General features: G+C 42.1%; 1 protein-coding gene across 2 annotated transcripts in view; it reads left to right on the top strand.

Moving 5' to 3' along the window:
• Positions 1–20,786, top strand: part of F13A1 (coagulation factor XIII A chain) — an 86,931-nt gene extending 66,145 nt beyond the window's left edge. For both annotated transcript variants that reach the window (XM_045007774.1, XM_045007775.1), the window contains 6 exons: positions 726–814; positions 1,756–1,909; positions 4,776–5,063; positions 9,071–9,231; positions 13,003–13,139; positions 18,122–20,786. In XM_045007774.1, coding sequence (XP_044863709.1) covers positions 726–814; positions 1,756–1,909; positions 4,776–5,063; positions 9,071–9,231; positions 13,003–13,139; positions 18,122–18,275 — 983 coding nt within the window. In that variant the 3' untranslated portion in view covers positions 18,276–20,786. The remainder of the gene's footprint in view (positions 1–725; positions 815–1,755; positions 1,910–4,775; positions 5,064–9,070; positions 9,232–13,002; positions 13,140–18,121) is intronic.
• The last annotated feature ends 2,576 nt before the right edge of the window (positions 20,787–23,362 follow it).

The following is a 23,362-nucleotide window of genomic DNA, read 5'->3' on the forward strand; positions in this document are numbered from 1 at the left end:
AGTTCATGTATATTGGAATTGGAAAAGGTTCAGAAAACGGCAACAAAAATTATTAGGGGTATGGAACGGCTGCTGTATGAGGAGAGATTAGTAAGACTGGGACTTTCCAGCTTGGAAAAGAGACGACTAAGGGCGGATATGATAGAGATCTATAAAATCATGACTGGTGTGGAGAAAGTAAATAAGGAAGTGTTATTTATTCCTCATAACACAAGAACTAGGGGGTCACCAAATGAAATTAAGAGGCAGCAGGTTTAAAACAAACAAAAGGAAGTATTTTTTTTCACATAACGCACAGTCAACCTGTGGAACTCCTTCTCAGAGGATGTTGTGAAGACCAAGACTATAATAGGGTTCAAAAAAGAACTAGATAAGTTCATGGAGGATAGGTCCATCAATGGCTATTAGCCAGGATGGGAAGGGATGGTGTCCCTAGCCTCTGTTTGCCAGCAACTGGGAATGGGCGACAGGGGATGGATCACTTGGTGATTACCTGTTCATTCCCTTTGGGGCACCTGGCATTGGCCACTGTCAGAAGACAGGATACTGGGCTAGATGAACCGTTGATCTGAACCAGTGTGGCTGTTCTTATGTTCTTATTTTAAGCTAATGGTTTTGACTACTTTTTTTTCCCAATCGAGCACATTCTAGGTATTAACTTTAACTAAAGTTAAAAAGAACAAATTCAACCTTTTATTTCTCTTCCCCCTCTACTCTCAATTCAGGTATGTATAGATGTGGCCCTGCTTCTGTTCAAGCTATTAAACATGGTCATGTCTGCTTCCAGTTCGATGCTCCTTTTGTTTTTGCAGAGGTATGTACCTGAAAAAAATAGTGTTTTGAGTGATTTAAATGGGACAGTAAGTCAGTCTCTAGGTATAATACATGGACTGCAGTGTTATTTCCCATACAACCCATGTAAAATAGAAATCTTAGAATTATATTTAGATCAGTAGGTTTGCTATGACACTTGTGAATGATAAAATTCACCAATCACTGCTTGTCAAAGGAGTAATCAGAAGAAGTTGCTCCAGTTGAAATTAAACCAGAGTTACCAGAGCAGCAGAGAAAGTTAGTCGCTGCTTTCCACAACACAATCTGCATTAGCCCCTGCCTCTCATAAAGGACTGTAACAGCAGGCAGGCTCCCCGGCAGGCTCTGAAGCTCTGGGTGGTGTTGTAAACTCTTTGGACCAAGGCACGTATCTTCCTGTATGTGTTGACAGCACCTAGCACAAAGTGAGGCTCTACTAGAATGCAAAATAATTGTGTTCCTGCTGGGACGGTGGGGCCCCTCAACTCAGGACAGTACCTTTACAGGCATCATGGAGACCAGACTTGCTGCCAGTATTTCTCAATCTTCAGAAATGTGTTATTAAATAGCTACTGATTATTCAAAAAGACACAGTGGGCCAGATCCTCAGCAGGTGAAAATTGGCTCCAATTACTATACCTGGAGCTATGCTGATTTACACTAGCTGAAGGTCTGCCCCTGCAACTGTATTAGGAAAGCCACATGACAAGCGTATCTGACAGTTAGTTTAAAGTATTACCAAATTATCATTAACATAAGCCCTTTTTGGAAGTGTTTTGGGCCCCAGTTCAGCAAGGTGTTTAAATATGTGCTTAATTTTAAACATGTATCTCGTCCTGTTGAAATCAGCAGGACTTGATGATTGAGTCATTGAGTCAAGGGGAAGACATACTGGTTTTAAACCCAACAGACGATGTAATGCTTTGTTGTTTAATTTTATAGGTAAATAGTGATATTGTTTACTCAAAAGCAATGAAAGATGGAACCAGAGTGATTGAACACATTGATAAGACCCACATTGGTAAATTAATTTTGACCAAGGAAATTGGTAGTGATGGAACCAAGGACATTACTGAGCAGTACAAGTTCCAGGAAGGTAACTTACTGCACATGGCAAAACAAAGTATTGTATATACAGATGTAGATTTTTCTTAAATAGGTCTCATGTCGTTGATATGTAAACCTCTAGCAAGGTGGGTTCTCACACAGCTTTCTCCAAGTGGTGTGAAAAACGTTGTGCATCTTAATTCCACGTCAAACACATTACAAATCTCCTTAGGCTGTCACTCAAAAACACCTTGGACTGGAGTTGATAAATCTGAAAACAGAGGGTAACCATGGATGAATTTACTTAATTCAAAAGGAATTTATGCTTTTAATACAATAGGTGAGACTTTGTGGCAAAGATCGCTCATTTTCTGTATTCACATGCTTTAAACATGAAGGCTGGACATTCAGTTGGTGTAAACTGGCCTGGCTCTACTGTCAGTGGAGCTGCCCTGATTTATGCCACCTAGATCTGTCCAGGGTCATTAAGGCCAATCCATTCAGAGATTGTGAGGATCTCCTTATGCTTAACCCTACCCCATGAAGTTTCACCATTCTGAGGTATGCACTTCAATAAAGACATTTCATATCATGTCTGTCCCACTTTGCTATAATCATTCCATACATTTGCCCCTGATGTAAATGTGTGGTGTTGCCAAAGACAACATGGGCCCCTTAGTTATTCCCTACATTGAATACAGACAATCCTTTCATCTGGAGACTAACATTATCTGAAGCACATTTATGTGTGTACTGAAGGACCAGAGTCAAAACAGTTAGTAAAAAAAGATTTATTCCATGAAGAATTATAGTCATATTTTCCCAAAATGCAGTTAACATTCTTACGTAGGCTAAAAGGTTTGCTGGGCCTTCTGTCCTGACTACTGTTAGCAAGAGGTTAGGTCTAAACAAGACTCTGTCATCGTAACGTTTTGTGGAATGCCTTTTTGTGGGAGAGGAGAAAGACATGTTGCATACGTGCTGTTCAGCTCTGCCATGTTCCTGTTAATTTCTGACATGACACAAACTACATGAATGTAATGTAAATTAGATAGTAAACTCTTCAGGGCAGGGATTGTGTCTTCCTGTGTGTTTATACAGTGGTGAGCACAATGGGGTCCTGATCCTGATTGAAACCTTTGGGCATTATTACAAGACAACTAATTATTAAAGTCCCTTTTAACAGAGTACTGGCAAACATACACAGTCATGCTTCATTAATTATTGTGCAGATGAGACCCAGCCGAACTCATATGCAATCCAAGTGCCAGTCCCTCAGTCTGATTCCACTGTGTACAGTTAAAAAATAAATAAATAAATAAAACACACCATTAATATGGACAATATGTGTGTGTCTGGAAGAGGAGATTTACAAGTGGTTTTTCATCATCCACTTCAGAAGTGTGACAGGGTAGTGTGACCCTTAAGAGTAGTGGTGACTAGGGGTTAGCACGTCCTAGGTCACATGGCAGGGTCCTTTAAAATTTTGGGAGGTTTTGAAGTATGCAAAGCCCTAGGAAATAAAAAGTATTGGTGGAGAGGAAGTGATCCCGGAAATAAGTAGCATGTGGGAGAAAATCAGTTACTGTTTCTTTAAGGGCCTGCAAACAGGAATTTTGCAGAGTGGGCGAGGCAAGGCTCTTCTCTAACCCCAACCCAACCAATTGAGGTGAGCTGAGACAAGGGGACTAGCTAATTTTTCATCATCCACTACAGAAGGTCTGACACATGTTGGGTGACAGTAATTCCTTATGGGCTTCCTCCACGTCAAATACAGTGTCTTGGTAAGTGCTTCTTTTTTTAACAGAAAAGGGATGAGTGTCACACAGCCCTGCCACACTGAGACTGTTTCCAGTGCTAAAAATTAAGTCCACAGGGCTGTGACATGTATTTAGAATCAGATATACTCAAAAGTAGGTAGTGTTCTTCCGTCTTCTCTACTAATTTACTTTAGCAACACTCTCCCATTCATTTGTGATATTAGGGAAGCAGAGAAAGCAAAATAACATTTTAATCCAAAATAAGATGTTTTACCCAGGACTGCATGGTTTGGAGTACAGAGATTTTTCTTTCTAAGTCCCACTGGTCAATTGAGTTTAGGTTGATGATGAACCACAGTAATTATTATCTGACTATTGCTTCAAGTATTCACTACTTATACTTCACTAGTCACACAGTGTGATTGATCACTGACGTCATATGGTAGCATTTCTTCTCCATGACTGGATGATACCCAAATCCACAAGCTATCAGCATGGCTCAATGAACGCTTCAGCACAAATATTCAAGCAACTGCAGATGTGCATGAGTATTTGAAACATCCTGTCTTTCTGTGAACAAAAAATTCACAGAAAACAAATAAGGCAAATATCATTGAGTTGAATTTGGCTATTTTTATTTTTTAAAATTGCAAGTGATTTTTTTGTTTTTATTTGCAGTATTTGCCAATCTCTTACTGGTACAATAGTTGGAAGTCTCAGCAAAGGGGCCAGGAACTGAATGGACATGGAGACTGAACTACCCTCTTACTCATAAATGTGGTCTCTTTAGTACATTAGCTGGTCAGTTTGGTGTGGAAGCATGCATTACCCCTGCCACTGCTCAGATTGTCCTCTACCTAGCTCCAGGTCTCCAGAAACCTAAGGGCCAGATCCTGAGATCATTACAGTTAAGGGGAGTCTTTTCATTGACTAATGAGCTGTAGATCTGGCCCATGATCTGGTAGTTTTTATAAGCACTGAAGTCATTTAAAAAAAGAAATAATTTCAAAATATTTGTAAAAGATTTTTTGGGGTGTTTGTTACTGCCATACAGAAAACACCAATCTGGACTCTGGGAAAGTGGCACCATTATGAACCTGGTAATTAGGTCCTGTTGTTTCATGTTTTTTTAACATAATTTCCACCCTGTCCTAGGCACAGAAGAAGAGAGACTGGCCCTTGAGACAGCTCTGATGTATGGCATTAAAAAGCAGGCTACCCAGGATACTATGGAGCAGGCAGGGACCGATGTCGACATGGACTTTCAAGTGGAAAATGCAACACTTGGCAGTGACTTCAAAGTCACTGTAACTTTCAGAAACAACAGCCACAACCGTTACACTGCAACAGCCTATCTGTCTGGCAATATTGTGTTTTATACGGGTGTCACGAAGAATGAATTCAAGAGCCATACTTTTGATGTGACACTGGAACCCTTGGCATGTAAGATGGGGAAAACTTTAAGTCTCGGACTTTTGTTTGCTTTTTTATCTGTGTGTGCTGACACCCGTGAAACTCCCTCCAGCGATAGGCCCAAATTACATAACCTTGGGTAGGGCCCTGGAATGGGAGTCAGAAAACCTGGGTTCTATTCCTCAGTCTGCTGTGTATTTGCCTGTGACCATCCCCAATGTGTGAAATGGGGATGATAATGCTTATCCACATTCAAAAAGTACTTTGAGTTCTACAGAATGAAAGTGCTGAATTATTAAAACAAGTGATAAGGATTGTTATTATTTAATGAGAAAGAGAGAGAATGGGCCCCGGTGTTAAGCTGTAAACTGTCATTTTCACATCTTTGACCATCTTGTGATTTCTCTGAAAGGAAAGGGAAAACTCTGGTTCTCCGGGTGGCGGTTACAATGACAAAATAAAAGCAAAATCTTTCCCTTGTCTGAGAGAGCCCTACAAGAGAAGGGAGTAGAGTGGCTCCGGGTGCACATCTGGCACAGGAGCCATCGTGCAGTTAGAGCATAAGATGGTTCAGGACAGGCTATGGGAATACAGTGTTAGGTGCATATTTCTGGCAATCTAAAAAGGAAGAGCATACATCCCTAGCTAGTGTGTGCTGCTAACCACAGCATATGCGCTAGCCAGCTGACGGCACACTCCCTATCTGAGATACCAGGCACCCTGTGGGGCATGCTGTGATGGTGGTACCCCCTTTCTAGCCCTCTCTGGACTGTTAGGGAGAGATACTGCCCTGTTGTTTGCCTGGGATAAAAAGTTCCCTCTCATCCATTCTGCACGTCTTAGGGCAGGATTTTCCCCTACAACTGTACATTTCTATTTGGAGCTTGTAAATCTCCATAAAATAATCGTCCACTTAATGAAAAATTAGAGATGGACCCTAATCAAAACTTTAGCTCCAGTCTCATATGATGAGCCAATAGCTATTTGTTGGTTGTTTCTAACTCATCTGATTCATTTGTGGGTACTCAGTAACTGTTAATGTACTTTCTCTCTGCTGCATCGAGTTGTTCCAACCGATTTTATTATAACAAGCAATTTTTAAGTGCTTTGAATCAATTATTAAATGTCGCCTGTAAAGTTGTCAAACTTTATAAAAAATATGTGGCTAGCCATTAAAGTAAATCAATTTCAATTCTCGGTTAAACTCTCATTTGCAATCCCATTGCATCCCTATAACTGAGAGAAGCATTTAGCCATAATTTAGATGTTCGGTAGAGATGTGCAAATATCTCAGCACTCCCTCTGTTTTCCAAGCTAAATTGCACAGGTCAGATTCAGCCCTGTGCTGAGGTTCCATGTAAGTCACCCTGACTCCACTTAACAAAGAGTTTAAATGATGCAGTGGTGCTTGTTTGAATCCTCTGCACTAAGGTGAATTTACTAGGATACATTTATAGCCAGAATGATAATTTTTGCTAAGCTTTGGCATGGTATATGGAATGTTTTCATAAATTCCAAACTCTAATGACTGATGATGATGAGTGAATATAGACTGGGCCTCCATCTAGAATAAGCTAGCATACCAGGGGAAATCACTAGGGTTGCCAACAGTCCCTTATTATAAGGGACATACCTTATTTTTTCATCACTGTATGACAAGATGGGAGTTGCTGAGTGTTGCAAAAAGCAGCAAGAAATAGCACTGGCAAATGTAGGTGAGTGCAGCTGCTTATTACTATTATTATTAATAATAATAATTAATAATATCAGGAGAACGGGTGGGGTGAGGGTGCTAAGAAAACAATCCCTTATTTTTTAAACACAATGTTGGCAACCCTCAGAATCGCCTTAACGTATTTTGAGGAATGTGAGCAGAATTTGTAGGTTTAGTGACATAGCAAGAAGTGTGTGTGTGTGTGTATTTTGAAGGTAATAGAATATCACTATATGATCAAAATGTGTCAAAGGCATTCTTTCTAGACTGCACTGCTGAAAGGAGCAAAATAAGTTTTCAAACAGAAACTGGGTGCGTGATTTTCAGAATAATGATTAAAGGAACTGTGGGGGTTGGAAACATCTTTGAGGATTTGAATAGCTTAAACCTGCCAGTGCCTTCAAAGGTGCTACTGCTTCCACTCAGTTATATTTAGCTTTCTCTGTGTTTTTGAAAAGCAGCTCAGTTTTGTGTCTCCCTTGGCTTTCCCGGGCACAGTAAGTTGTACTGGCATCTTACCAGAAATGAGATTCCATTTTTCATTTTTCTCTGTGATTAAATTTAATCTGAAATGTTTCTCTTTTTTTTTCCATTGTAAAATAAATTGCACGTATAGTACAACAAATATTTTTGCACAGATAAAAAACACCTAGTCTTGATTATAATTACATATTTGAGATATGATGGGAAATTCATTTACAGGAGATGGGACCACATCAAAAAAATTCCAGGCTGGCCTGGTGAATCTCGTTCAGGTGGTCATCCTGGGAATAGCTTGAAGCCCACTCTAGGGACCCATTTTGATGTAGGTGGAACAAGAGTGGAAAGAGGTGAATGTGATTTATCCAGTTTGAATTCAATGTCATGGGTGTTTATACAGTGCCAAGCACACTGGGGGCCTAGTCCAGCATGACTCTGAGGCTCTTAGGTGCTACGATAATACAAATGAATAATAAGTGGGTGGAAAACCTTGATACTTTTTACTAATGTTGGAAAAACTAGACTGGAGTTTGCTCAGGCAAGGAATCAGGATCTATAGTGACTGATCGCCTAGGTGATCTATGTGAGCTTCTGCCTGTTGAATCCTAACACCCTTGCTGGACGGGAAGTTGCTGTTCAATACCGTTAAAATCAATGATTCCCTGCATCTTAACATTCCAGCCCAGGGAGTTGTTCCTTTCAATAATTATCATCCAGGACCAGAGTGAAAGCTCTCAAGGGAGAGAGATAGTGCTGAGAGATTCCTGCTGCAGGTAGCGTTGATGTAGGTCAACAGCTGGCATCAGCAATGGGCCCTGCGCTGAGGAACAGGAAACCTTGCCAGTAGCACTGTGCGCATTCACACCTCCAATTGGTTGCTGTTCTGCCTGCATGGGTACCCTCAAAAATAAGTGGAAGTGGCACAGGAACGAAGTAGAGAAGTAAACATTTAGAGGGAGATTCGTCAAGGGCATTTCAGCACCTCACTCTCCCATTAAAAGCCCATGGGAGTTATTTATTACATCTTGTTTGTATTATGGTAGTGCCTCTGAGCCCCAGTCAAGGATCAGCAGGGCCGGCTCCAGAGCCCAGCGGGGCAAGCAGGGGGGGCGGCAGGCTGGGCCGGCGGACCTGCCGCAGTCATGCCTGCGGGAGGTCCACCGGAGCCCCGGGAGCAGCGGACCTGCCGCAGGCATGACTGCGGAGGGGACGCTCGGCCGGCGGCTCCAGTGGACCTCCCGCAGGCATGACTGCGGACGGTTCGCTGGTCCCGCGGCTCGGCTGGACCTCCCGCAGGCATGACTGCGGCAGCTCAACCGGAGCCGCCGGACCTGCGAACCGCCCGCAGCTGCGGGAGGTCCAGCCGAGCCGCGCGACCAGTGGACCCTCTGCAGTCATGCCCGCGGGAGGTCCGCTGCTCCCGCGGCTCGGGGGCGCCTCCCGGGTATGACTGCTTGGGGCGGCCAAAAACCTAGAGCCGCCCCTGAGGATCAGGGCTCCATTATGCTGGGCACTGGACAGACATTGGACAGACATGTAACAAAGAAGATAGTCCCTATCCCAGAGAACTCAATCTTAAGTGACAGGTGTTGCACAAGGTGAGGACAAAAGGAACAGATGTGGGAAAGGGAGGTAACACACAATGAAAGTTTTAGCAGAAAATGAGGGGTCACCGCTTTTGTCTGACCACCTAATTCCCATTTGTGCCTTTGACAGTCTCTTCAGTGGGGGGCAAATCTGTACTGTGTCTGCAGGGCATCAGCAGGACCGAAAGTAATAATAGGTAACTATACTGCTTTCAAGCTTCACTTTTATTGTGTGTGTTTGTTTTTTCTCCCATCAGCTAAAATTTCTGAGGTCTTAATCAAATCGGGGGAGTACATGAGTCAGCTGCTGGAACAGGCCTCTTTGCATTTCTTCGTCACAGCACGTCTCAATGAAACGAAAAAGATTCTGGCCAAGCAGAAGACCTCTGTACTGCAAATCCCCAAGCTGCACATCAAGGTCAGTTTCAGGAATGCAACAAAGGAAACTGGCAACTATCCTGAGTTCAGGATACATTCTGCATCACTGTCACACTGACTCTATTATGTATATCTACGGGTTGGGCCAGCGCTTAGGTGGCTAACCTGGGGGGGTCTTTTTTCAAACAAAATTTAAAAGCTAATGTTGTTATCAGCTTAAAACAGGGTCAGATATAAAAATAAGTAGAGTTGATTGCATCACGTCTAGTTCGGTTGCCTCATGCATCCCACTCAGACCCTGTTTTCAGTTGCGTATAACTTTCATTTTGGCTGAAATTTTCCGTGTTGGTGTGTGCCTGAGGCTGAATTTATTTGTTGTTGTTTTTTTTTTTGAAAGGCTCAGCAAAAATGAAGAAAATATGTTTTGCGCATGTTAAACAGTCTTACAACTGTTTTGTTAAAGTCTAGCACCTCCCTGCTTTGGAGGAGAGACTTGACATTTGGTAGGGACATCACCTTGATGTCAGGTATGGGCCTTTTGCCATCCCCAGGAAAATTCACCCAACAAGGCCAAGTTATGAGCCTCTGAAAAATCTCAGTTTGCACATGTTCAGATAGACTTGGTTGTTAGTTTGGCAGCTAAATTCTCCTGACTCCATCTGCACTGAACATGTTCCAGCAGGGGGTGAGCAGGACTTTCCCTCTTATTACTTGGGTAGGAGGAGCAGCAAACTAGGAAATGGTGGGGGCACAGGCAAGATGGGTTTATATAACTATCCTTCCAAATGTGAATAGATACAGAATAATCTTCCTGACCCTGCAGACAGACTGAAGCAATAGCTATGAACTACCCCATATCATCTCAAAGGGAGGGTCAGCTCTGAAGTGTAATGGAGGTAGCTCAAATGGCAGCATTGTTTAAGAGTCTCTATTTCTTAAAATAAACATACAAAAATTCTGAGGTCCTACAATCATAGTTATATCCATGTGAAACAGCAGGCAAGCTACAAAAAGGGTGAGAAAGTAGAACAGATATTGTAGACTCAAAATACTGAGACGTTTGCAGAAAAACTCTCATGAAATACAGAAGTGTCACTATGGTCTAATTAGAGAATGTAAATGATTATCAGTATTCTCTTCAGACAGGGGATCTGAAGATGTTTTACAGAGCATCTTCAGTAGCCAAATTTAAAAATGTATAATCCTGTACCTTCGGTATTCAGACAGAACCTCCTACACAAAATCCCCAGGTTAAGCTCTAAAATAGCTTATCCACCCTCCTCTCTTGTGATGAAAGAATAATTAATGAAAGTGATAGGTTTTTGCTCAATAACCATGTATTCTATAAACGATAAAAGCTTAAGGTGACCTGCAAAAGGTAAAAAAACAAAATTGTGTTTTGTGCCCTATTTGCTGCTTTGTGATGTACAAAGGTGGCCTGCTTTTTTGTTTTTTTCTTTCAAGTGAATGTAAGAGAGAAGTGGTAGGGGTTTCTACTCAATTTTAATTTTAGAAATGTGAGAAATGCAAGTCTCATCTTCCCGAACTTTCTTGGGAGCCTTCGATATGTGACTTGGGTGACTACGTAATCCTTAAGTAAGGGGAAAGGGTGAAAAATCCTATTCCTCATATGTCTTCATATATACATCTTGATCTTTCTATGTCTGGCTAAACGATCATTGGAATTAACCAATTAATGGTTTCTTTCAAATTTAGCTTGAAGCCAGGTCACAATAATAAGGCCTGGTCTACACTGGGGGATGGGTGGGGGGGCGGGGAGTCGATCTAAGATATACAACTTCAGCTACGAGAATAGCGTAGCTGAAGTCAACGTATCTTAGATCGACTTAGAATCACTTACTTCGCGTCCTCATGGCGTGGGATCGATGGCCACCACTCCCCTGTCGACTCCGCTTCCACCTCTCGTCGTGGTGGAGTTCCGGAGTCAACAGCAGAGCTATCGGGAGTCATTTTATCCATGTCTACACTAGGCACGATGAATCAATCCCTGATAGATCAATCACTACCCGCAGATCCGGCGGGTAGTGTAGACGTATCCTTAGTGTGCTATGGTGAAATTATGCTCTCAGTTACATCTGTGTAAACCCAGAATAACTCAACTCTTATGGAGTTAACTCATGTGATCAAAAGCACTTAAATAAATTAGGTTCCCAACTCCCATTGATTTCAATGGGAGTTCAGTGCCCAACCTACATAGGCACTTTTGGAAATCCTACTAGGTGCCTGCCTGCAACTTTAGGCACTTTTGACATTTTGGACATGGTAGCCCAGGTGGGGTAGGGGAGGAGGGAAGGACAAGGCCACATTGCTTATTGTAGCCACACTAAAAATCAAACTGTTTGAATGACAGCCTTCTGTTGCTTTGGTCATCCTCTGAAGTGGAGTGGCTGGGGGCCTGGAGCCTCCTCTCCCTCCTGCGTTCTTGGGCATCTGGGTGAGGAGGCTATGGAACATGTGGAGGAGGGTAGGTGGTTATACAGTGGATGCAGCAGGGGTCTGTGCTCTTGTTGGATTTCCTGCAGCTCCAACAGATGCTTCATCATGTCTGTTTGCTCCCCCATTAGCCTCAGCATCGTGTCCTACCTCCGCTCTTCGCATGCACCTAATTCTTTCCTGGCCTCTGCCACTGAATGCCTCCATGCATTAAGCTGTGCCCTATCAGTGCGGGTGGACTGCATGAGCTTGGAAAACATGTCATCGCGAGTGCATTTGTCTCACCTTCTAATCTGTGATAACCAGGGATGGAGATGATAGGGGGGAGCGTAGAAACATTCTATGCTCTACGATTCTGGGGGGACTGCATGGTCACCTGTGCTGCTGAGTGCTGCTGAGCTCATCACGCTGACCAAACAGGAAATGAAATTCGAAAGTTCCCAGGGCTTTTTCTGTGTACCTGGCTAGTGCATCAGAGTTCAAAGTGCTGTCCAGAGCGGTAACAACGGAGCACTCTGGGATAGCTCCCAGAGGCCAATACCATCGATTTGCGTCCACACTACCCCAAATTCAACCCAGCAAGGTCGATTTTAGCGCTAATCTCCTCACCGGGGAGGAGTACAGAAGTCGATTTTAAGAGCCCTTTAAGTCAACGGAATGAGGTTGGTTGTGTGGACGTATTCATATTAAAATTGACCTAACACAGCTAAATTCGACCTAACCCCGTAGTGTAGAACAGGGCTAATAGTGCTTTAATAGACCTGTATGCATTACTCCACTTTAATTGTATAGCAGGTCCTTCTGTGGTTCCGTTATCCTCACTAGCATACATTTTATAAAATCTTCCCGGACAGATTGTGTGCAGAAATGAGGTGAAGCTTGGCGCTCTCGCTCTCTCTCTCTCTCTTTTTCCACCTCAGCTTACTTCAGTCTCTGAATACTGCAAAGTTCACAGTGGGAAAACCCACAATTAAACCAGCGAAAAATTTGCCTGGTCATTGTATCCATTGCAATTTGGTGCAATAAAGAATGCATTGCTACTTTCCATACAGTGAATGGCCAGTCACCCCAGCTGCATCTAGGTATTTTAACTAGTTTTGATTTGTAGAGCAGTGAGCACAAAGAAAAGAAACATGGTTCCACATGTTGTGGGCAGGGGTGGGGGGAGGGCAGTGGTCGTCTTCTCTGTGCATGACCAAGCCCAAAAAACTAATAACTCATTTTACATTGTTTCTTTCACAAAAAGCCATCTGTATAAACACACATTTTGTTAAATGTGCATCTAACAATTGAGACTTTGCATGCCAGGATTTTATAATTTTCTGATTATTATCTACATCCTTCCCTTGTTTTGTAGGTTCCTGGACAGAAGGTAGTTGGTAAGGAAATGTCTGTGATAGTAGAATTCACCAACCCACTGAACCAAAAGCTTGTGAATGTCTTGGTACGTCTCGATGGACCTGGCCTACTGAGGACAACCACAAAAATGTTCAGGTAGAGAAGAGTGTGGAAATAATGGGCTGTTCATTCCCTTCTCCCATATGGGATTTAGCACAAAGTAACTATCCCTGTTGATCTATGTACTGTAATTCAAGCATCTGCTTCTTATTCCAAGGATTTGTAATGGATGGAGGGGGAGTAACAGTTGGAAGAGGTCAGTCTGTCGCTGTGCACATTACTAGAGGGTTTTGGGAGTTGGGAAGGGGCTTTGGAGATGTTGGTGATGTGGGTAATTCCCAACTCTATTATTTTTTTATTTGTCATCTTTGTGTCAAATCTAATCTCTCCCTCAACTACTCAACCACATATTGCCCACTACTCAAGATTTGTGGTAAAACCATAAATAAGACCCCCTTTTTAGGGAGGGTGTTCCAAAAAGGGATTCCCCCTCCTGCATTGATTCAGAGCAAGATTTTAAAAGAGTCACCTAAAGATTCCGATAGATGCTTTTGAAAATCCCTTTATGCATCTATCTGAATCTAAACACCTTTTTCAAATCTGTCTCTATGGGTCTGATGCTGAAACTGCAGAGCATGGAGGGGATCACTGTGTTGAACATGGGAGTAAATAACTGTGCTCCTACAGCATCCCTAAATAAGTCTATCCTGAAATGCAGGGGCCTGATGCAGAATGACCTCAAGTCTGAGAAACTGGAATGTCCTATGTTGTTGGCCAATCTTTTGTTTCATTTAGAGAGAATCTCATCACTGGCACAGCTTCTCCCAGATGTAAGGGCTAAATTTTCCAGAACTCACTTTACATTTGAGTGTGATGTGGGGTGTGTGTGTGTAAACAGTAGAACTGTGTGTGCATAAAAGATTTTTGGATGCAAGTGTTATTTGCATGCACATGTTCTGCTGTTGGCACTCAGTATTGGGCACTCAAATTTAGAAGCTGGATTGAGGCCCTGGTTCCTTTGAAAAATTGGTGTAATTCAGCAATAGCATAAAGGATAGCATATTTGCACATCAGGGATCTGATTCTGATCACACTTGGACCAATGTAAAAATGATTGGCATCAGATCCTGGATTTGAGTTGGGTAGAAAATAGGTGTTAAAGGGTATTGGACAGTGTGTAACATGCACTACAGTTTAGGGCATGACTGAATTTGTCTCAGGATCTTCCACAGGAGCTATACCAGTTTTGAAAATGGCCTTGATTATTAGGGAATCATGGCACACCACCCATTGTTTTGCAGCCCTTCTTATTCTAAAAACTATTGCTGATTGCTCTCACCTTCAAGGAAGTGAGAGTTGTCAGGTGCATCCAAAGAAAGGGAGTTACCAGGAAACATGATTAATAAAGTGGATACTTTGCCCCTCCCACCCGCTCCCCCTTTAAGATAATGTCCTAGGACTTATTTAAAAATGGGAAATGATTGCCTATGTCATTAACTTTCCTCGGATGGATAAAGGCTGCAGGTTACACACAAGCACGCAGGGGACAAACCATGGGTAGTTGTAGTTTATTTAAATAATAATCCCATTTGCCTCTATGTATTCAAGGTGATAAATGGCTGCAGTCTGTTGATGGCTCAGCACATTATTTAGAATCATTCATCACTAAGTTCACTCCCAGGCAAATATAATTAGGGCAGTTTGACTTCATTTGCAAAAAAGTTAAAATCAGTTGGTTTTCGGGGGGTGGAGGGGAGTTTGCATCTCTATCCATCACTGGACCATCTCGCACTGGAGGTGTTCCCTTTGGTCTCTTGAAATTAGTTATTGTTTGGAGAGAGGGGTATTGAAGAGGATAAGAATTTAGAAATGTCTATAACAGCTCTTGTATTTTTATAGTACTGACTTATGTATAAGGTTTGAGATAACAGGCAGTGTGGTCCAGTGGATAGAACACTGGGCTGGGAGTCAGGAGACCAGGCTGTTTTTCCTGCCTCTGCCCATTGACTTAGGCACGTCACATAGGGCTATATATTGATGCTTAGCCATGGGCCTGAGTAGGGAAAGGAGCATGATTTGTGCAAAGGCCTTTGACAGTTGCAGCCCCTGTAGTTGGGGGTATTGCCTTTACACGTCTCAAAGCTAGCAACTAGCCACACAATTAATTGCATTATTAAAATGATTTAGAACCAGCCCATATTCAGATCCTCCTTCAAGTCACTTTATCCTTTTCCAAAACTCTGAGCTTGAATTAAAGGAGATGGAGGTGAGAAGGCTGATTCAGTGCATAGGACAGTAGATTGGGACACAGAAGATCAGGATTCTATTCCCAATTTAGCCCCAGCCTCTTTGTGGTCCTTGGACAAATCATTTCATCTACCTCATGCCCCAGTTCCCCATCTGTACAATGGGGATAACAGCACTCCCCTTCTTCGCAGGGCAGTTGTGAGGATAAATACATTAATGGCCACAAGACATTCAGTTGCAGTGGGGACAAGGTCATGTAAGTACCTCAAGAGTGAACATACCAGCTAGAGACCTGATATAAAGCCCATTTAAATCAATAGGCCTCTTTCCATTGATTTCAATGTGCTTTGAAGAGTTGTTTTGTATAGTCAGGGCCTGATCAGAGAGATATAGTGCATGTGGAATGGCAAATTTAGGGTAATAAAAATCTCCAAATGACATTTATACTAGGATCATGACTACAACAAGCATTGCATAAGAAGGAAAGTTTATAATGTCAGTACACAGGGCCAGAGCCTCAGCTGGTGTAGCTCCATTGACTTAGTTAGACTTATGGGTAATATTTTCAAAAGAACCCAATTGACTCAGAAGCCTAAGTCCCACTGAAAGTCAATGAAATGTAGGCACTTTAAACTTTAATCTTATGACAATTTACATCATCTGAGGATCCGGCCCATGTCTGACAATGTATAATGAACAGTTCTTTCTACCTAAAGGAGCATGTAATGCCTCCATTGCTTTCCATATTGGACATTTCCCCCACACACTCTGAACTAATGGCATTTTAGCTGGCACTGGCATCTAAGTCATGTAATTCACCGTTCTGCCACTGTAAGTTTGTATTTGATGACAAGTCAGTTATGGAAGGACAGGTTACACATTTCTTTAGGAACAAAAAAAAAAGAAAAGAAAAGAGAAGGAATGTGCTAAGAGCAGTTTGCATATATTTTCTTCAAAACAGTGTGCTTTGGTTTTTTGCAGGGTGCATGCATTAAAGCTGCTCCAAAGTATTTTTGTGCTTAGCTTGGGACTTACTCAAGAAATCCCCATCACAACCCTGATTCTCCCCTGCCTTGAACCTAGTGTAGTCAGTTACATCTGTGCACAGTGTAAAATGTTACCAAATCTGACTTCTGCTTTTACTTACACTCATGGTAGTAAGCCACCTTGCACTCACTCTGTTCAGATGTTTACACAGAAGAGAGAATCAGGCCCCACATCACTACAACCTCACAATCCAGAAGTGAGCAGTTCATAATCCTCTTCCTTGCTGCTAAAGAAAACAGTATTTGTTTTTATAAATACCCAGAGGTGAAAGTAAGCCGGTCCGATCTGGTATGGTCTACCGGCAAGAGCCAGTATGCCGTGCTGGTCCGCACCGGCTTCCACAACGAGGATTGAAAAGGCTCTGGGCTGCCCGCAGCTGCGGGCAGCCCAGAGCCCTTTACATCCCTGCTGCGGCTCCGGCGGCCAGGCTGGGGCCGGGATTTAAAGGGCTCAGAGCTCCCTGGGGCTGCGGGCAGCCCAGAGCCCTTTAAATCCTGGCCACGCCTCTTCCGGATGAGGCCACGCCCCCTCAGGACTCCAGCAGTACCGGTAAGTCCTGTAAGTTACTTTCACCTCTGTAAATACCTAGCTCACATCCTCCATTGGTTCCATTAAGCAGGCTGCATTCCCCTAAGCACAGTCAGTCAGTACCACTAATCAACCTCTGTACACAGGGACAGGGAGAAGGCTGTGAAACTGGCTAAAAAACACACAAACCCAATACACGTGGCTGTCTATGTGACTTAAACCTTAGCATAAAATTGAAAATTAAGAACAGTACAGAGTGCAGTTTGTTGATGCTATAAGCAATCAGGAGCCATACATAATGGAACAGTGCAACTGCTAACAGCAGGATTCATAAGAACATTTCAGCTTGTTTTCATGGACAAAAGGAAGTGATCTTTAAAAGTGGACAATGACAAGATGCTCTCTGATTACCGCAGTGTGAGCTAGCAGAGTGTTTCAATTCCCCATCACCACTCCTCCTACTGGATATTTCTGAATAAGGAATTGTTTGAACTACATACATGAATTTGCTTTCAGTATTCGCATTGGAAACTACAACTAATCTTCTCAGGCCCTCCCAGGACCAGAGGGGAAAGGGGAAGAACTGAATAACTAGATAAAATCTGCTGAATACTATTTTATGGCAGCATAGTGCAGATTAGCATGCTAAAATGAATATACATTCCTTGAGCCACTAGGTGAAATCCTGGTCCCATTGAAGTAAATGGTAAGACTTCCATTGATTTCAGTGGGGGCAGGTTTCACCCAAATAACTGAGCTGAAATTTTGAATGAGATTTCATGGACTCATGGAAACACAGAATAATGGGTCAAATTCTCTGCTGTTGCATGTCAGCATAGCCACCTTGGCTTCAATGGAGTTTTGCCCATTTGTACCAGCAGAGAATTTGATGCATTGAAAATAAGGGCCACCAGTACCCTATGGGATTGACAGAAACTATGGGTTTAAATTTAAAAGGGGGAAAATGTAAATTGAATAGCTGGAAAAACTTCCTCCCAGTCAGACCTATTTGACTGAGAAATAGACTCCCAAGGGAAGTGTGGGAAGCCCCATTATTTTGGGGAAAATTTTAAATTGAGTTGGAAAAAAATCCTAGGAAATGTATTGCAAGAACAATTTTGCAATGGCCAGGAGATGGGAGCAGTATGAAAAAAATCTAGATTGATCATTTCTGGACGTTTCAAATTCTGTATGAGGCTGAGAAATCTCACCCTGTCAATCTGTCAAAATATTGATATTTTGCTGTATAACTGCAGGGAAATTCCAAAGAATTCTACTTTGAACTGGGAAGAAAAATGTTTTCCAAGACAAGCTGGAGTTCGAAAGCTAATTGCAAGCCTGAATTGTGATGCCCTACGACATGTCTATGGCGAGCTGGACCTAGAGGTTGAAAGGAAACCATTTGTGTGAACAAGACTTTTCTTCTTCAGCCTTTCATTTATCAGTGTTTATAGGGAAAAAAATTGAAGAAATATTTTCAGCTCTCATTGTCCTATCTCCGAATAAATGTACATGTCAATGAAGCAAAGTAATGGAAAACACCAGGGAGGGTTGGGAATGCATTTATCGGGTTATGAGTGTTCCAAATTAAGATAATACTAGTTAAAGGCAACTTCAGGATATATTACTCTTATAGTTCACATGAATGTATACCCCTTTGCATTAGTACTGGGAGGGAGAAGGTTCCATTCTCCAAAACACTCTTTAGTTTTAATTAGAGCTTGATATTTCACTGAACAAAAAAAATTATACATTTTTATGGTAAAACATGGTTTATGTAGCTTAACGGGTTGCTTTATCTTGTGGTGTTAAAGTTTTCAAATTCACAGAGCAGCTCACTTTGTTGAAAGGATTTATCAGGGTTTGGTACCTCAAAGCTGCTCCCAATTAGCACTCTGCTATGCCCTCCCATACACACAGACACTGGCTTCTTGCTTTGTCTTTACCCCACTCTGTCCGCTGCTAGCACACCGTCCCTCTCGTTTGTCCTTAGGCTACCATATCTCTGCCCAGGGATCACTGCACCAAGCCCCCAGTTCATTAGTCATAACCTTTCACCTGTGTTCCAAGGCTTCTGTCTTGCCACACCTACCTTCTCTCCTTCCCCACACTTAGTAGGGGGCCTTATTATTCCTTAGTGCCAGGTGTGTGTAGCAGACAGCCAGTGCTGACAGAAGGTGTTCCAAGCACCTTTATGGAGTTCAGGCTGCACAAACCTGGAAAGTGGGCAAATAGGGATACAAAGGTGTGGACAGGCAGCAGGCTGGGTGTCTCTGGATTCTACCCCTCCCAAGCCCACAAAGGAAGCAAGTGCAAATGAATACATCCCCTCTGTGCTGTGGAACCTTTAGGGATGGTTCAAGAAGCAGCTGTGATCAAGTGAGCTTCTGGTATCTCAGTTTTTGCAGGAGCAGCATTCTTGATTAGCAAATAGGAGCCAGTGGGGCTGGGCATGGCAGATGCCTCTTTAGTTTTGGGAGAGGGAAGATTGGCACAGATCTCTGGGTATTCAAAGGGTAAGAGGATGGAATCATAGCTTCTTCCAGGGGGAGGGTACAGCCACCCCCACTGAGAGAAGGGTGAGATGGAAACTCCACAGCCTGATTTCAGCGTCCCCTCTCCTTTACAACTTATTCCTGCATAAGGAACAATGGGGCCACAGGCTTCTCATTTCTAAGACTGATCCTACCCATAGTTGTTCCTGACATTTCTGTTGATTCCAGTCTCACTGTTCTTTTTGCACCACTGCTACTCAGCTGAAAGGGAAGTACTCCCTGATGCATTCTGTGCAATGGTGTGGCTCTCCGTGATGTTGATCTGACTTAGGAGCTCTAGGAGATACAGTGCTGCCAAACAGGTACGGGACTGACCCTGAGTCATACTAAAATTTTTCTAGGGGATTTGAATTTTACTCCTAAATACACATTTCCTCCCCAACCCCAAAACACACCTTGTTTCCCTGGGTGTATTATGAATGCCTACTGAAATACTTCACAGCATTTTATTCATTATAAAATGAGTGTGGGTGGGGGGAGAGGGAGACGGATGGGTCTCAAATTATTCTGCATCTGCAGTAAAAACCTTTGCTTGCCCAGCTGTAGAGATTTACTGTATGTAAAAGGACACGGCCCATGCTAACAAACTGCATGTGCAGGATACTTCATCATTTTAAAGGGAGATAAGAGAGGAAGCAGGTGCAAGCCTCACATCTATTAAATAATATAGCTTTACTGTGCAGCTCATAGGTGACATCATGTTATGGTCTGATCAATGAGAGAAAGATGGTTTGCCTTAACCTCTGAAGTCCCATGCGCCTCTTCTTTCCCCTTGATCCCTCCCCTCCCCTCCCCACACCCACAGAACTTGTACCCAGGTAAAAGTAATTTTTTTAGGACGGGTAAGTGCAGGAATTCTCTCAATGACAGAAGGCCACGTAGGGGAGAGATGGCTTGCTCTTTTGTTAGACTATATGGGACAAATTTTCATACAGAGACACATAAGTTGCACATTCAAAATGTGTATGTATACACCTCATGCTTTACAGTGATGGGTATAGGACTGAAAGATAAGTACCCGTTGCATGCCTAAGTGGGCACGTTCATATGGGGAATGGGTAGGTGTGTACTTAGAGTACCTGGGCTTTAATGCAACCATGCTCACACATGTTTTGCCAGCACAACTTACATTACCTCATTTGAAAATTTGTTCTTACCTGTCCAAAGGCTCTCAAGGAGCCCTCGGTGTGTGTTTAGCAGTTAATAGCATGCTGGAAATACATTACGGCAAATTATGTTTAGTGATCATATGTTCCTTGCTAAATTCTACAGTATCTAATACAAAATAGCCACATTTTGCTACTGAGTATAAATCTGCTTTCTTCTGTGCATTTTTAATAATTAGAACATAATAGAAACTTAAAATAAAGACAGTCTTATTATGGAATAGAGATCATAGCCTGTGTTTTATATCTTGAACTGTCATTTTTCCTACAACCCAGCAATATAGTACACTACTTATAGCATCTGTTAAAGGGTTAAAAAAAAGGCTGGGAAAGCTAAAGGCTGCTTAAGAAACGCCTCTCTGATACCAAGAAGAAAGCCCTTTCCTTACTTAAAATGTTTTCCCAGGGCCAGGATAACTATTACAGCCACTGCTTTGCTCCCTGGTTTATCAACTGAGAACCTAATGCATTTATCCAGCAAGGAAGTGAACATCTGCAGGACAGATCACAGTGACAGCAGAAAGACTCCATGGACTTTAAGTGGCCAATATTCTTCTAATGAAACCTCACAAACATCCCAGCTTCTAAAATATGCACCTCTTAGCTAAATATACACTTAGCATTTCACAAACATTAAGCTACACAACATCCCTGGGAGACAATACCCAATTTATAGAGCTATAAAGTGAAGCACAGTGGCTTGACTAGAGTCTAAGGCAGAACCAAGAACCCTGAACTCTTAGATCCATTGCCTCTCCATTCTCTACAGAGCAGTCCTCTAGAGAGAGTTGCTCAGCTAAACATAAGGACTCACTGAATAAAAATTGAATAATGATTCCAGAACTTGGGCCATAGATTTTAATAGGTTTGACGTGAATACGGGTCAGGATTTGGCCTAATTTACACATATGATGCTATATGGAGAATATATTCTATACACCTCCTGCCATCCCCCAAATTACACTAATAATAAAAGAAATGGGCCCAACCCAAAACCCCAACACTTCTGAACTTTGGGGAAGGCCTGAATAACATCACACGGCCAGAATCGAATCTATGAACCAAACAAAGCAGTGAGGAAAAGCAGTACAGGCTGTCAGAGAAATGGAGTCCAGGCTGTAGACATGGTAGAGAGTTGCTGAATGTGTTAAATGAGAAGCTTGAACTGAATACAGAAGAAGGGAAACCAGTGCTAAATGCTAGGAGGTAGGGAAAAACATAGCCAGGATGAGGGAAAGAAACATCAGCTTAACAGCAGTGTTTTGGACAGACCTAAGGAGAGAGGGAGCTGCCAGAGGGGAGAAGGTTACAATTGTTAAAGCGGGAAATCAGCAGAGCATGTCCCAGAGCTTGCAATGGTGATAGCAAGGAGAGAGAAGAGTCTGCAGATGGTATAGAGGAAAAAGCAGCAGCATTTAGCATCCCTGTAAGACCAACAGCAGTGGGTGCTTCATTTTTTCCCCCAGTGATGGCACCTTTACTCCAAAAGAGCGATTTAGAGCCTTTGATTTAAAACATAAACATGATCATTTTAACAGCTGTAAAGTCAGAGTAAAGCTTTGGTAAGTGACCAGCCTTATAGCATAGGGAGAGCCTGCTCTAGTCTGTGGATCCATGTTCATGTGAGGTTCAATTTAACCATGAGTCTGACTTAAATGAGTAGAAAAATGTATTCAGTAACAAAGTTCAGGTGATTTTTAATATTATGCTTTAGGAAAGCCCCTCTTAGTATGAAAGGGTTAATATCAGGTACAATATATGTGCACCTTTTATACAGTCACCGGCTACTGGTTTAAGATTTATTTACTGTCTTTGAAAAGAGAAAGGGGAGAATTTTTAACAGTGCCTCAGTCCTAGTTTGCAAAGTGATTTGATTTTCAAAAAGACTTTTAGGGATGGAGGCTCCTAAGTCATGAGCTATTTTGACATTTTCTGAACAAAAAACAATTTGATTTTTTATTTTGAAACCATTTTAATATCAATGTTTTTCATGTGATGTTGTTTATACAACAAAATTTTAAAAAAGCAAAAATTAAGATGTAACATTCAAAGTGACCTGAAACAGATTTTCTTTAGGATGGGGAGATGAACTTTCCTTTGAAATTTTTGAGTTTCGTGCCTATTTGAAACAAAGCCAAATCTTAAAATCCTTCACAAAATCAAATCTCCACCCTTCACACAGCTGTAGTTGCACAGATACATTGTTTCAGTTAAATAAATGAAATCACACACCCCTATCTGAACTAGTCAGAGCAGTAGAAACCTGTGTCGTCCAGACCAAAGTCTCATTCATGACTGAAAAATCCCCACCACCCCTAGTTTTAACAAGTTTGGTGGGTTTATTTGCCACTTTAAAGCAATAATTTGAGCCAACTCTGAAACTGTTATAATGTGATGTGGAAAAGGCCTCCCATAATCTAAACATTTGAAGTTACATCATGACATTAGTGTTTAGAGTGGGGGATTGTGCATGACCAAGGAACTAGTTCTTTTAAAAAATTGCCATTAAGCAACAGCCACAATTTGTGCACCATAAAAACAATACCTTGCGCTCCATCCGCAAGTTCAGGAAGAACTTTTAACTAATAAACGCTATTCCCAAAGCTGTGCTGATTTCATCAATATTGCTAGAGCACAAGGAAAAAATGCCTTGGTATTCTGAGATGATACTGATATAATTTGAAAGTGTCATAACAAAACACTAAGTAAATATTATTTCTATCTCAACCATAGGGAAAATAGGTTTGGCAAATGGAAAAGTATATCATAGAGGCAT

The sequence above is a fragment of the Mauremys mutica genome, chromosome 2 (genome assembly GCF_020497125.1).
Source record: "Mauremys mutica isolate MM-2020 ecotype Southern chromosome 2, ASM2049712v1, whole genome shotgun sequence".
Taxonomy (NCBI): domain Eukaryota; kingdom Metazoa; phylum Chordata; order Testudines; family Geoemydidae; genus Mauremys; species Mauremys mutica.